General features: G+C 47.6%; 1 protein-coding gene across 2 annotated transcripts in view; it reads left to right on the top strand.

Annotated features, from left to right (window-relative positions):
• ACADM (acyl-CoA dehydrogenase medium chain) overlaps positions 1-10,496 on the top strand; it is an 82,529-nt gene extending 72,033 nt beyond the window's left edge. For both annotated transcript variants that reach the window (XM_050961051.1, XM_050961053.1), the window contains exon 12: positions 9,538-10,496. In XM_050961051.1, the coding sequence (XP_050817008.1) occupies positions 9,538-9,609 (72 nt within the window). In that variant the 3' untranslated portion in view covers positions 9,610-10,496. The remainder of the gene's footprint in view (positions 1-9,537) is intronic.
• Positions 10,497-15,658: the final 5,162 nt, after the last annotated feature.

Here is a 15,658-nt window from a genome sequence, read left to right as displayed (position 1 = left end):
AAAGTGACGTTTCGGCTGCACACAAAGTTTGTGTCTCAAGTGGTCTGTGTTTAATTTAAACTAAGCAGTTTTATTTGCTTGTGTTTTTTTTTTTCCTAAGCAGCATTCATCTCCAGAGGAGCAGCATCTTCACGCATTGGACATCAAACTATGTCAGACCTTCTATCTGGACGGGACTACACCCTTTGAGGCTTTGCCATCTCTATGTTTGTGTAGTCTGCAGGCAGTACGAAGGGGCAGGCAGTTTCCTCACAGATGATCTCTAAGTGGATAAGTTCCAGCATCATGACTGCATATGAAATCGCTTTAGCTATGCTTCCTCTGCGGGGTGTGAGCTCATCCTATGAGCGTGCAATCTACATCAATAGCATTCCTAAGTGACATCTCAGTATTGTATATTTGGAGGGCTGCCACATGGTGGTTGATACATACATTACAAACCATTGTGACATTACCATGGCATTCAGAGCAGATGCAAACTTTGGGAAGGTGGTTGTGCAGTCCTTGTTTAAATAGACTTTGAGCTATGCCCCCTACAGGTACTGCTTGAGTCACCTAAGTGGAATACTCAGCAGCATTACTTGAAGGAGAAACGGTTACTTACTGTAACTGTAGTTCTTTTGAGACGTGATGCAGATGTGTATTCCACAGCCCACCTTCTGTCCCCTCTGCATAGGCGTTTAGTTTCTGGGCATTCAGTGCAAAGAAACTAAGGGGGGGTCAGGGTGGCAATACCTCAATAGCCAGGGATGGGGCTATGGCCACAAGGTGTGAGTGCCACCCCCTAGAGGGACTGTTAGGAAAATTCTCCACGTCTGAGTGGTGATCACACACATCTAAGTGGAATACGTGTCTGCATTACATCTCAGGCCAGGTCCACACTACGGCGTTAAATCGATTTAAACAGCGTTAAATCGATTTAACGCTGTACCCGTCCACACTACAAGGCACTTAAAATCAATTTTAAGGGGTCTTAAAATCGATTTCTGTACTCCAGCTAAATGAAAGGAGTAACCCTAAAATCGATATTACTAAATCGATTTAGGGTTAGTGTGGACGGAAATCGAAGTTATTGGTCCCATTCTTTTACTGAGCTACCCAGAGTGCACCACTCCGGAAATCGATGGTAGCCTGGGACCATGGACGCACACCACCGAAGTAATGTGCCCTAGTGTGGACGCGTAAAATCGATTTTATAAAATCTGTTTTATAAAATCGATTTTATTAATTTCGATTTTACTCTGTAGTGTGGACGTGGCCTCAGAGAACCACAGTCACAGTACGTAACAGTTCTTCTTCGAGTGATTGCTCATATCCATTCCAGTTAGGTGTGTGCGCCGCGCGTGCACATTCGTCGGAAAACTTTTACCCTAGCAACTCAGTGGGCCGGCAGGTCGCCCCCTAGAGTGGCGCCATCATGGCGCTTGATATATATCCCTGCCGGCCCACCCGCTCCTCAGTTCCTTCTTACCGCCCGTGTCGGTCGTTGGAACAGTGGAGCGCGGCTTAGCTGACCTCCACTTCCCTAGCTACTCGTAGTTCTCGTATATAGTTTATATATATATTTGTATAGTTATATGTTTTTTCTTTGCTAACATAGTTAGTTTAGTAATTGTTAGCGGGGTTCAGGAAGTAGCCCCTTCCATGAACCCGGTGCTGGAGCCCATGCACGGCTCACCGGGTTTTAAAATGGGCTCGGCCTGCCAGAAGCCGATGCCGAAGGGAGATCCACACGACTCCTGTTTGAAGTGCCTCAGGGAATCACACTTGACAGCTAAGTGCCCCATTTGCAAGGCTTTTAAGCCGAGAACAAAAAGGAGCGGGACTTTCACTTACCCCTCCACCTTTGGCGCCGAGCGATGATCAAGCGGCTGGCAGAAGCGCCTCCTCGGCACCGGACCCTGCCGGTACTGCCAAGGCCTTTCGGCACCAGCCGTCGCCGGCACCGAAGTCGACTCGGCACCGCTCCCTTCCTCCGAGGTCGAGAGAGCCTACAATTCCTGCTGTTGCCTGACGGCTCCCCGACACGCGCCGTGGTTGAGCCCCCTGCTCCTGCTGCTTCCGGGCCACCTGCACCGCAGCCAGAGAGCTCGTCTAAGTCGGATTGCCCGGCACCGACACCTGCAGAGGCACCGATGACATCGGCACCGTCGATTCCAGTCCCCCAGGGCCATTGAATCCGGTGCCTGACAGCTCCCCGGCACGCGCCGTGGTAGAGCTTACTGCTCCTGCTGCTTCCATGCCAACTGCACCGCAGCCAGAGAGCTCGTCTAAGTCGGATCGCCCGGCACTGACACCTGCTGCGGCACCGACAATGTCGGCACCGTCGATCCCGGTCCCACAAGGGCCGTAGAATCCGGTGCCTGACGGCTCCCCGGCACGCGCCGTGGTTGAGCTACTGCTCCTGCTGCTTCCGTGCCAACGGCACCGCAGCCAGAGAGCTCGTCTAAGTCGGATCTCCCGGCACCGACAACGTCGGCACCGTCGATCCCGGTCCCACAAGGGCCGTAGAATCCGGTGCCTGACGGCTCCCCGGCACGCGCCGTGGTTGAGCTACTGCTCCTGCTGCTTCCGTGCCAACGGCACAGCAGCCAGAGAGCTCGTCTAAGTCGGATTGCCCAGCACCGACACCTCTGAGGCACCGACAACGTCGGCACCGTCGATCCCGGTCCCACAAGGGCCGTAGAATCCGGTGCCTGACGGCTCCCCGGCACGCGCCGTGGTTGAGCTACTGCTCCTGCTGCTTCCGTGCCAACGGCACAGCAGCCAGAGAGCTCGTCTAAGTCGGATCGCCCGGCACCGACACCTACCGAAGCTCTGACGACCTCGGTACCGTCGATCCCGGTCTCACGAGGGCCGTCGAATCCGGTGCCTGACAGCTCCCCAGTATGCACTGTGGTTGAGCCTGCTGTTCCCTCCACGCCGGAGACATTACCAACGGCGAGGGATCTCATTGCCATGACAGAGTCGATGCTGCCTGACCCCGGCACCGCCGGTGCGGGTAATACAGTCTCTTCATGTGACCGTCCTCTGTCAGCACAGCAGAGCGGCACCGTTCATGATCACGGTCCCGCAGACACTCCAGATCCTGTCTGCACGCCCGACACCACTTGCAGTCCCGGTGCTGTTTTCCTCATCGGTACTGGTCGCACTCGCTGCACCGGTCGGTATCCCGTTCGCCGACCCGCTATCGGCACCGTTCCGACTCCCGGCACCGTGACAGGTACCTTGACTCCTGTAGCCTCTCCCCGAGCCTCGAGATCTCGGTCGACCTCCAGGCACCATTCTGGTTGCGGGTCTGGATCTCGTTCCAGGTACCGGTACGCCTCCCGGTGCCGGTTCCCGGTGCCGAGTTGGGCAAGGTCCGATAGAGTCAGAGACTCTGCCTGTGCCTTCTTTTAGTACCTCCATGGCCATCCGGACACGCATCCGTGTCATCCCACATGCGCAGATCTTATGCTCAGGACCACGATTCTGATATGATGGCCAGCGGGCGCCAGCCCCGAAACCGAAAGAGGCTTGGCGAATGAACCTGTTTGGCCGCCAGGTGTACTCTGCAGAGGCCCTGCAGCTCTGGGTAGCAAAGCAACAAGCCTTGCTTAGCTGCGATAATTATAGCACCTGGGTGAAGGTAGTTTAGTTTATGGAGTTTCTCCCTCAAAACTCCCGCCAAGAGTTCGCTGCCGTCTTGGAGGACGGGGGGGGGGGGAAAAAAAGGCACCCAGAGCGTCCCTCCAGGCCTCGTTGGACGCAGCAGACTCTGCAGCCAGGACTCTGGCCTTTGGTGTCGCCATGAGGTGCATCTCATGGTTTCAGGTTTCAAACCTCCGGACGGAGCTGCAGTATGCCATTCAGGATTTACCCTTTGTTGGTAAAGGCCTTTCGCGGCAAAGACAGCCCCAGGCTGCCAAGCCTGATGGACAATAGGGTCCTAATGCGCTCTCTCAGCATGCATATGCCAGCGACCAAACGCAGGCCTTTCTGTCCCCAGCCGCCATACTCTGTGCCTAGCCAGAGACAGGACTTTGGCAAACGGCGAGGCCAAGGTGGTCGCAGACGAACGTCAGGACCCCTAAAGAGCCAAGGTCAAGGTCCCTCGCAATTACCACTGGGACCAAAGACGAACCTTCCAAGGTGCGCCTGAGGGCGGTGTACCAGTCACAGGCCGGGATCCCAATCCCGCTTTCTCCTGGCGTGGCCCCAGTTAATTTCAGATCGCTGGATCCTGCGCACGGTGGAGCATAGGTACCACCTCTAATTTGTTCCAGCCCTGTCCCCCTTCAGGGACCCCTCTCACGAGCAATTCCTCGTACAAGAGGTGCAGACGCCGATGGACAAAAGGGGCAAGGGGTTTTACTCCCGTTATGCCCTAGTCCCCCACTCGAACGCAGGTCTCAGACCTTCCTAGTCCTGCACGGACTCAACCGGTTTAGGATAAGGTTGAAGTTCCGCACGGTATCCCTGGGAACCATTATTCCATCCTTGCCTCCTGGGGCTACTATGCCGCCCTGGATATGAAGGACGCGTACTTTCGCAACGCCATCTTCCCTCCGCACAGGAGATACCTCCACTTTCTAGCCAACTGTCAGTACTTCTGGTTTACGGCCATAGTCGCCTCCTACCTTCGCTGATGTCGGATATGCGTTTTTCCGTATCTGGACGATTCGCTTATCCAAGGAGACTCTGAGACACAAACCACTCAGCGCATGGGCATCGTCACGGTCTTATTCACAGGTCAAGGCCTGATGATTACTATAGAGCAATCCACTCTGGTTCCCACGCAGAGGTTGGACTTCCTAGGGGCTATCCTGGTCTCCTACCTAGCCGGAGCCTGCTTATCACAACTGCGGTTTTAGGCGATGGCAACAATCATCTGAGATCTGCAGGCTTTCCCAACGACCTCGGCTCGTACTTGTCTCAGTCTCCTGGGTCCATGGTTGCCCGCAAGTTTGTAACCAAACACGCCAAGCTCCGCCTCCGTCCTCTCCAAGTCCGGCTCACCTCGGCGTACCACCCGGACAGGGAGCCAATGGTCATGGTAGTCACCGTTCCCTCGAGCACCTTAGGCTCCCTAGAGTGGTGGCTAACTCCCTCCCTGGTGTGGGCAGGGATGCGGTTTCATCCGCCCCAGCCCTCACTGCCCCTGACGACGGACGCGTCATCTCTCTGCTCAAGTGCTCATGGTCACCTCCGAGCTTAAGGCCTTTGGTCTTCTCGGGAGCTGGCATTCCACATCAATGCCCCAAAAATGAGAGTAGTCCGCCTGGCGTGCCAGGGGTTCCAGCGGCAGCTGCGAGGCCGTTGTATCTCGGTGTTTACAGCCAACACAGCGGCCATGTGCTTCATAAATATCCAGGGAGGGACGTGGTCCTCCCCCCTTTTGTCAGGAGGCCATCCATTTCCGGGACTTTTGCATGGCCCACTCGATGGAGCTGGTGACGTCCTTTCTCCCAGGCGTTCGGAACGTCTTGGCGCTTTGACTCAGCAGGTCTTTCCTGTCTTACGAGTGATCACTCTGCCCCATGTGAGGCGTTCTGCTTTCCAGAAGCGGAGATGTTTCCTCACATAGACCTGTTCGCTCACCGTGAGAGCAGAAAATGCCAGATGTTCTGCTCCTTCCAAGGTCTCTCCTCGGGATCGATCTTGGACGCATTCCTGATGCCGTGGAAAGGCCAACTCCATTATGCCTTCCCACTGTTCCCACTGGTTCATTAGGTCCTGCTCAAACTCCGCAGGGGCAGAGCGCGCATCATCATGATCACTCCAGAGTGGTCCAGGCAGCACTGATATACCACGTTGCTCGGCCTGTCAATAACAGACCCAATTACCCTGCCGCCCCACCCAGACCTCATCACTCAGGGCAACGACAGGCTTCGTCACTCGGACCTGCAGCCTCTTCGCCTCACGGTGTGGCTGCTGCGTAACTGAGCCGGGGTGACAGGAAGCCTTCCACCTGGTCAACGTACCGGGCCAGGTGGAAGCGTTTCTTCTACAGCTGCAATACGCTCGATCTTGCTCCTGCTGAGGTCTCGATCCCCTCTATTTGGCCTGCCTCTGGCCTTCAGCGGCAGGACCTGGCGGTATCATCGCTGAGGATACACTCAGCAGCCATCTCTACCTTCCAGCCAGGCTAAGGTGGACGTTCCGTGTTCTCACGCTCTATGGGTTCGAGATCCCTCAAGGGCTTGGAGAGCTTGCACCCTCGGGTGCGCCACCCAGCCCCAACCTGGGACCTCAACCTAGTTTTAACCAGACTTATGTCTCCCCCAGTCGAGCCGTTCACGACTGGCCCTCTGCTATACCTGTCTTGGACGACAACTTTCCTCGTAGCTGTTACATCGGCCAGACAGGTCTCCGAGCTCAGAGCTCTTACGGTGGTTCCGCCGTACACTAGGTTTCACAAAGACAAGGTGCAGTTATGACCGCACCCGGCTTTCCTCCCTAAGGTGGTTTCGGCCTTTCATGTTACCCACAGCTCAACGCAATGGGCACAACCATTGCACTCCTTGGACATCTGTGGAGTGCTCGCATTTATATTGCGCTGCCAGAACCATTTCGTAAGGTGCCCCAGCTCTGTCACGGTAGCGGGCCAAAGGGAGGGCTTGCTTGTTTTCCTCTCAGAGGATCTCATCTTGGGTGATGGCAGACTTCCGCACTTGTTATGATTTGGCTCATATTTCCCCAAGGCACATCATCGTACAGTCTACCAGGGCTCAGGCTTCATCTGCCGCCTTGCTGGCTCGTGTTCCTACCCACGAGATCTGTCGCGCAGCTCCGTTGGTCCTCGGTCCATACCTTTGCTTCGCAGTATGCCCTGGTTCAACAGTCAAGAGATGCTGTAGCCTCTGGCTCAGCAGTTTCCATTCTGCCACATTTCACTCCGACCCCACCGCCTACGTAAGGCTTGGGATTCACCTAACTGGAATGGATATGAGCAATCACTTGAAGAAGAAAAGACGGTTACTCACCTTTGTAACTGTTGTTCTTCGAGATGTGTTGCTCATATCCATTCCACACCCGCCCTCCTTCCCCACTGTCGGAGTAGCCGGCAAGAAGGAACTGAGGAGCGGGTGGGCCGGCAGGGGTATATATCAAGCGCCATGATGGCGCCACTCTAGGGGGCGACCTGCCGGCCCACTGAGTTGCTAGGGTAAAAGTTTTCCGACGAATGTGCACGCGCGGCGCACACACCTAACTGGAATGGATATGAGCAACACATCTCGAAGAACAACAGTTACAAAGGTGAGTAACCGTCTTTTTCTTGTCTAAAGTGTCCAGAGCCTTTTAGTTCTGTAATTGCCTTGTAAGTATTTTTATTTAAATCTTTCTTCTAGGAACTTGGATTTATTATTATTGATTTTTATCATCAATTTTATTTGGGACTAAAGGAATGGTAATTGATTTTTATTTGGGGGAAAAAAACTGAGTAGGTCTCTACATTTTCTACATTCATCTTCTTGGAACCTTATTGATTTTGATTGATCTTTTTTATAATTATGATATCTGTGCTTATTTAAGAATTTTTAAAATTTGTATTGATTTAAATTTTCACCATTGCAGGAAATTATGGTGAGGTTAGGCAATTATTTAATGACAGTAGACATTGAGATTCAAAAAGTTAAAGCTTTATAAACTGTTAATATATAAATTGTTAATGTCACATGTCGAAATAAACACAGTAAATATCTGTAAATCAAGAAATTGTATCTGTTTTACTATTTATTTGCTAGTCCCTTTGTAAAACACTAATTTTAAATCGCTGGATTTTGACTCTGATAAATTCTCATCTTATCTTTAGCAGTGTTTATCCTACTTTATCTGTACATTTCAGTTATTTTTGGTGGAAATGTATTTTTGTCAGTTCGTGCATGGTGAAAGCTATGTTTACTGACATTTACAGATAAAAATCTAATCCTTCCAAGCCTAGTTATGATTATCCCCATTAATCTCTCTGCAGGAGTTATATTTGTGATACATCAGCTAATTTCTAAGGAATTACAGAGAAGAGCGCCTCAAAATATTTTCTTTTGTGGTTTTGATTGGTCTCCTGTTGTTGATATTTGTAGCAGTCTTTCATTATTAAACTTTCTTTAAAAATAATAAATAGAAAATATATATTTGCTGAATTGATTGCAACATTCTTCTGAAGTCCGGATTGAAGAATTTTCATTCTTCAGACATTGATCATTGGTCGCATGTTTTGGAGTGATTCTAATTTCCTTCAATATTCCATCTAACCATACTTCTCTAGTTCTGGTTTCTATTCCTAATCTTTTGGGAAGTTTATGGAAAAGAATAATCCACGGTGTTGCCTCATCTATCTGTAAAGAGTCTTTAAATGCCTTACTGTGTTTCATCCACTGTCACTTTAAAGTAAGTATCCCAGCCTCTGAAAGAGTTTATTTCAGATTTATACTATACTCCCATTTCTGATGCATGATACCTCACATGTCTCTTGCCCTCGATTACTTTTTGCACTGTTGGCCCTACTGTATCACTGCCTGATGACAGACTGCATGTGCTCTTGTCCATATGCTTCATCTGCAAAAACTTTTGTTTCCCATCGGTTCTTTTGTTCCATTTCTGTACTTGATTTCATTCAGTACTTCTCACGTTCTTCCATAGACTGTTCTGATAAAGTTATTTCCCCCTTTCTTGGTCTCCGTTTAGTCCCAATTACAAATCTAAGTAACAATGACCATGATCTTATTTAGAAGCTCTCTCTGTACAACTTAAAATATAACCTTTTGTGCTTAAAGTGCCCAAAATTCTTAAGAGCCTGAAGCTTGTTCTTGTTTTCAAACATGGGGTGTTAACTGAATCCTTTCTTGTGATATTTCTTAACAAGGCTTGTAGGTTTTTCGTTGCTCGGATAATGCTTTGCAGTTATATACTGCCTTCCTTCTGGGAATCTTGAAACACCTGGTGGTGAAGACAATTATCCCTATTATGCAGTTGGTGAAACTGAGGCTGTGAGACCTTGACCAAATCTGCACAAGTCTTTAGGAGAGTTAGGAACTGAAATCTTAACTCAGTTCTGTACTTTACCACTGAATCATACTTCATGTCTCCCATCATGCCTCTCTCCTTTTGTGTACTGCCAAAAAGGATAAAGACCAAAATCCTGATTTCAGTCTAGCACAAAGAGCTTCATAGTAAATGTTTCATTTTGTTGCCAGCACACAGGCTAAAACAGACGGGTGGTTTGAGCAACAAGAGAAAAGGTGGGAGAGAGAGACCACAGTGCCAGAGAAGATACAAAAATGTGGGCTGAGAGATGAAAGAACACAGTATTACCGGGGGTGGGGTGGGGGAGGAGAGGCATTGCAAACCTGATAAAATGAAGACCGAAACAACAAAAGTTGTTAAGAAAGTAAGGGGGGAAGTGGCCATGAGCAGTTTGGGTAAAAAGAATAGCACTGCTTTACATACTTGTGAAGTTTTAATGTTTTTGTATGTTGTATTGAAACTGATCTTGCTATTTTTAAAAACTGGCAATGTAACACAGTAATGTAATGGTATCATAATTCTTTTCAGATCTACGAAGGAACAGCTCAGATCCAAAGGCTGATCATAGCACGTGAACATGTTGCCAAGTTTAAAAGTTAAGCAAAAGCATTGATGTTGGCTGTCAATTCCTTCATAAAGGAAAAGAGGGCTTTAATATTTTTCTTGAATGCAGTTTAAAAAGAAAAAAATAAGAACCTTTCCTTCATACTTTTGTATTATGTACTTACTTAAACATTACTTTTATACTTCTTTTTTTCCCCCTCCATCCCAATACAAATTTGGTATTTCCTAAAGCATATCTTTGGCCTCCAATATGGTATTGCATTGTTTTTTTTTTCAATAGTACATTTTTTTTTCTCCTTAGAAGGGTCCAAACTTGCACACATTGGAGTACACTGTAGTTTCATCATTGAATTCTGTAGGAGCAGACTTGGACCTAAGCAAAGAAAAAATACCGAAACCTTTAATAAAAAAGCTATTACTCTGTTTCCTCAGAGATCATGTTCTGCTTCATATGGTCTCCAAATCAGTAAGTTTCAATTTCTTCTGTGTACGTACAGCTTTGAGTTCTACAAACTTGCACTTTCAGAATATTTAAAATTTAAGTATAGGTGAATGTTTAGGCCCTGCTAAATTATAATACTATGTTTTGACATCAAAATAGGGATTATTGTTTTAGGAAATTATCACTGAATTATCACTTTATTTTACTTTACTTGTAAAATTGTCTATACATGTATGAACAAAACCTGTTTTTGTTTACAGTGGCATAGCATAACATGAAATTTGGTTTACTTGTGCACCATCTTTCATCTTACTCATCTGAAACCAGTGCTGATGACATTTTTCTTTTGTTCTGTCTATTTGGATGTATGTATTTTACCTGCTGTGCCTTTAAAAAAAAAAAAAGCTGTCGTATTGTGTACAGTTTAAAAAAAACAAACCTCGTTCTCTCTTTCCTTCCTAAAATAAGACTTCATTTTATGGATAAATACTGTGAACAACTTTTGGGAACTAATGCTATGCGCAGTAGTAGTTTCATTAACTACATATTTTTTTATAGCAGAAAAACTGAACAATGACCATACAGATTCAGATTTATTTCAGTTTCTTTGAACTGCATGCATTCAAAATCACCATAAGGGTTACTGTGACACATTTTTGGTTATAGTATCCCTATTAAACATAAATATTACCTCATAAACTCAACTATGATGATTGATAGAAGCAGTAAATCACACAATGCAAAGTTTTTCCTGTCATGTTTAATAGTAGATGATTGAAAAGTTGTTTCTTAGTCATAGTGCTGAATTGCAATAATAAAAAACTACTTATTCTCAGAAAACAGATGTGCACTACTCATTTTTATTTTCAAATGGGGATCAATTTCCTTCAAATAGACTATGGTAGAAACATGGTGTGGTATGATTGGTAATAGGGTAGTAAGATGTGACATTAAGTTACTTGTTCAAATCAGGTCCAGCTCAGAATTAGACAATTCATTTTTAGTCAATTTTTGTGAATGAGTTAATAATTATACTTTAATTCCTATCTGGTCATTATCCATGCCACAGACCACTGCAATGGACCATCTCAGTCGAGGCCATGGAAATCTCCCTCATAGAGGGACTAACTCATCTCTTCCAAATTATCACTGATACTTAGTGGGGTTTGAGGAGGGGAAATTTACACTGATACTGTGCATGCTATGTACCAGTTTTGGGGATCCAACTAACCTCAGGCATTACTTGAACATATCCTTTTTGGCAGTACACAGCAGTCAGTATCCAGCCACTGGAAGTGAACAAATATCATGTCAGTTTCCAGGACTGTCAATCTTTCATGAGAACTAAATTCACATTTCAAGTTTTATTCTCTCTGTTCTGTTTCCTAGTTGAAAGTGAATCATTTTGTAATGGGAGGTCTTTGTCTAAACTTACTGTATTTAAGGTGCCACGAGGCATAAATTCTGTTTTTGAGTAGTACTAGCAAAATGCTTATCCTTGTAGAAGTCTTGCTGAAGGAAAACAGAAGTGCTTGTGCACATGAAAGCAGAACCATAACTATGTAGCCTACATGAAGGAAGCCTGCACCTGGCATCTATTGTTGAAAAAAAAACATGCACTTGAAAAAACTTTATTTTTCATATTGTGATTCTTCTCCTATTGAAGTAAATGATAAAACACCAGGAATTAGGCTGCTTGTCTTGTAATGTACTGGTCTAAAGTGTCACTTGCACAATTTCACTTTTTACATGTATGCTGGGTTCTCAGCTGCTCAGGCTTCACTTGTGAAAAAATCTGACACATGCATATTTTATCTATCACTGTTAGTCCAAATTGAAGATAAAGATCCCACAGATCTACTCGAAAAGAATAAGGGTCAACACTTCCCCTCTCAATTTAAAAACAAATTCTCATCTGGAGAATGCTGTTTGAGCTATTTTTGAGTGTTTATGGCATGCCTGCACAACATGCGGGCCGCATGCGGCCCGCGAAGGCTCACTGTGCGGCCGGCGGCCGGGATTCAAAAACCTCTGAGCTGCCCGCAGCAGGCTAGCACCCATATCCTGGACACTAAGGTCCAGAGTTGGGAATTATACTATGACATGGTGGCAGCGTGTGGGATAGTAGAATCCAAAAGCCAGTAAGATTATCATTTTTCTTTTTCTCTGCTAGTTACTTGTAGCAGAGAGAGGGTTTTCAAAACTACAGCCAGAGATTTTTTTTTTCCTTGCTCCGTTCTGGCTGTGCATAGATATTGCCTCAGGCAAAGGCCATTAAGTTTTAACAAGGCTCTTTTGTTAGACAATAGAACTCCAGCTGTGAGTCAACTACATCAGCAGAACACACATGCAAATGAAGGTGGTTTTTTTTTGTTCTAGTTTTATAGGGGAAGGCTACTTAGAAAAAGTTAAAAAAGACTCTGTTGCTTAGCAACAGAGAAGGCAGCAGAGGAACAGCAGTTGAGGCAATAAACACCAGAGGGCACCCCAACACAAGAAAGCAGGAAACATGACTTCCAAGGTAAAAGTGGATGCAGAGGAACAAATCAAAGATGCAGACCACAGGCGAGACATGGAAAAAAAACTACAAGAGATGGAGTTGAGAGAGAGAGAGAGAGGCAGCCTACAAAAGAGAGCAAGCAGCAAAAGATGCGGCCCACCAACGAGATATGGAAAAGCAACAAAAACAAAGTGAAGAGAGGGAAAAAGAGAGCATGAAATGGACTTGGCGTGGGCCAGGCAGGATGCTCCAGCCAGTCCTAACAACCCTGCGCCAATGATTGTTCCACATCACAAGAAATTTCCCACCTACAAGGCAGGTGATGACACTGAGGCCTTCTTAGAAAATTTTGAAAGGGCCTGCCTTGGGTACAGCATCTCTGAAGACCAGTACATGGTAGAACTGAGGCCACAGCTCAGTGGACCCGTAGCAGAGGTGGCAGCTGAAATGCCTAAGGAGAACATGAATGATTATAAACTTTTTTCAAACCAAGGCCAAATACAGAATGGGGATAACACCTGAACATGCCCATCAGTGGTTCAGAGCCCTAAAATGGAAACCAGATGTGTCATTCCCCCGACACGCCTACCACATTGCAAAGAATTTTGAAGCCTGGATATCAGGAACAAAGGTTAACAATCTGGACGAGCTGCACCTCCTGATACAAATGGAGCAGTTCTTAGATGGTGTTCCTGAGGAAATAGAAAGGTACATCCTAGTTGGAAAGCCCAAAACGGTAATCGTGGCGGGGGAGATTGGAGCCAAATGGATGGAAGTGGCAGAAAAGAAAAAAGCTACTGTCAAGGGGAGCGAATACCCCAGGGGGCACACCGACAATAAACCTTATAACCGAGGGCAGCACAAGACCCCACCGACAACCCAAGGAAAGCCACAGATGCCCTATTCTTCCACCTCACCAGTCTCCAGTAACCCACCTCGACCCAGTGACCAGTCAGCTGGAAGATGCTTCAAGTGTAATGAACTGGAACATATAAAGGCCAACTGCCCAAAGAACCCCAACCGAGTGCAGTTCATTACACCACCATCACACCAAAGATCCCCAGGCCCAGATGCCTCTCAAATACCCTTGGAGCGAAGGGAAATTTTGAGAGTGGGCGGAAAGAAGGTTACTGCATGGAGAGACACGGGGGCACAAGTGTCAGCTATCCACCAATCCTTCGTAGACCCCAAATTCATCAACCCAGAGGCCCAAGTGACAGTTTACTCCTTCATGTCACAAGCTGTAGAGTTGCCTACAGCTGAACTGCCTGTCCAGTACAAAGGCTGGTCAGGAATTTGGACTTTTGCAGTCTATGACAATTATTCCATCCCCATGCTACTGGGGGAGGATTTGGCCAACCAAGTGAAGCGGGCCAAGAGAGTGGGAATGGTTACACGTAGCCAAACCAGGCAAGCTTCCAGACCCATTCCTGTTCCTGAGCCGTCCACAGGGGCCCCATCTGTGTTAAGAGACCTAGACAGAGGTAGTGGACCCGGATCCCATGCCAACAACGGAAACAGCCGCAGTGCCTCCAGTCCCAGACCAGGAACTGGAAAAGCAGCCAGCACCAGAACCGGTGCCAGCACTGACGACAGTGCTTGCAAATCCATCTTCAACCCCAACACCAGAGGGCGCCAGCGAGCCTGAACTGGCAGAAGCAGCAGACAACCACACCCAAGAGGCTCAGCCAGAGCCTGAAATACCCCCTGGTGCACCAGTGGAGACCGGCTCACCAGCAACGAAAACAACTCCATCACCTACATCGCTTCCAGAGGGACCAAGTCCACAGTCTAAGGAAGAACTGGTGTCTCCAGCTTCAAGGGAACAGTTCCAGACTGAGCAGGAAGCAGGTGACAGCCTTCAGAAAGCATGGGCGGCGGCAAGGAGCACCCCACCGCCTCTCAGCTCTTCTTCTAATCGATCCTGGTTTGTTGTAGAACAAGGACTTTTATGCAAGGAGACTCTTTCTGGGGGACACCAGGAAGACTGGCACCCGCAAAAAGAGAGTTGGTCGTTCCAACTAAGTACCAGGAAAAGCTCTTAAGCTTAGCCCGTGATCATCCTAGTGGCCATGCTGGGGTGAACAGAACCAAAGACCGGTTGGGGAACTCCTTCCACTGGGAGGGGATGGGCAAGGATGTTGCCAAGTATGTCCGGTCTTGTGAGGTGTGCCAGAGTGGGAAAACCCCAAGACCAGGTCAAGGCCCCTCTCCAGCCACTCCCCATAATTGAGGTCCCATTTCAGCGAGTAGCTGTGGATATTCTGGGTCCTTTCCCAAAAAAGACATCCAGAGGAAAGCAGTACGTACTGACTTTTGTGGACTTTGCTACCCGATGGCCGGAAGCAGTAGCTCTAGGCAACACCAGGGCTAAAGCTGTGTGGCTGGCCCTAACAGACATTTTTGCCAGGGTAGGTTGGCCCTCCGACATTCTTATGGATTCAGGATCTAATTTCCTGGCAGGGACCATGAAAGAACTGTGGGAAAACTCATGGGGTGAACCACTTGGTTGCCACCCCGTACCACCATCAAACCAATGGCCTGGTCGAAAGGTTTAATGGAACTTTGGGGGCCATGATACGTAAATTCGTCAATGAACACTCCAATGACTGGGACCTAGTGTTGCAGCAGTTACTTTTTGCCTACAGGGCTGTACCACATCCCGGTTTAGGGTTTTCACTGTTTGAACTTATGTACAGTCATGAGGTTAAGGGGCCATTACAGTTGGTAAATCAGCAATGGGAGGGGTTTACGCCTTCTCCAAGGACTAACATTCTAGACTTTGTAAGCAACCTACAAAACACCCTCCAACACTCTTTAGCCCTTGCTAAAGAAAACCTAAAGGATGCTCAAAAAGAGCAAAAGGCCTGGTATGACAAACATACCAGAGAGTGTTCCTTCAAGGTAGGAGACCAAGTTATGGTCTTGAAGGCGCAACAGGCCCATAAAATGGAAGCATCATGGGAAGGGCCATTCACGGTCCAAGAGCGCGTGGGAGCTGTTAACTACCTCATAGCATTTCCCAATTCCTCCTTAAAGCCCAGAGTGTATCATGTTAATTCTCTCAAGCCCTTTTATTCCAGAGACTTACAGGTTTGTCAGTTTACAGTCCAGGAAGGAGATGACGCTGAGTGGCCTGATGG

Source organism: Gopherus flavomarginatus, chromosome 7 (genome assembly GCF_025201925.1).
Source record: "Gopherus flavomarginatus isolate rGopFla2 chromosome 7, rGopFla2.mat.asm, whole genome shotgun sequence".
Lineage (NCBI taxonomy): Eukaryota > Metazoa > Chordata > Testudines > Testudinidae > Gopherus > Gopherus flavomarginatus.
This window is presented reverse-complemented; position numbering and strand designations above follow the sequence as displayed.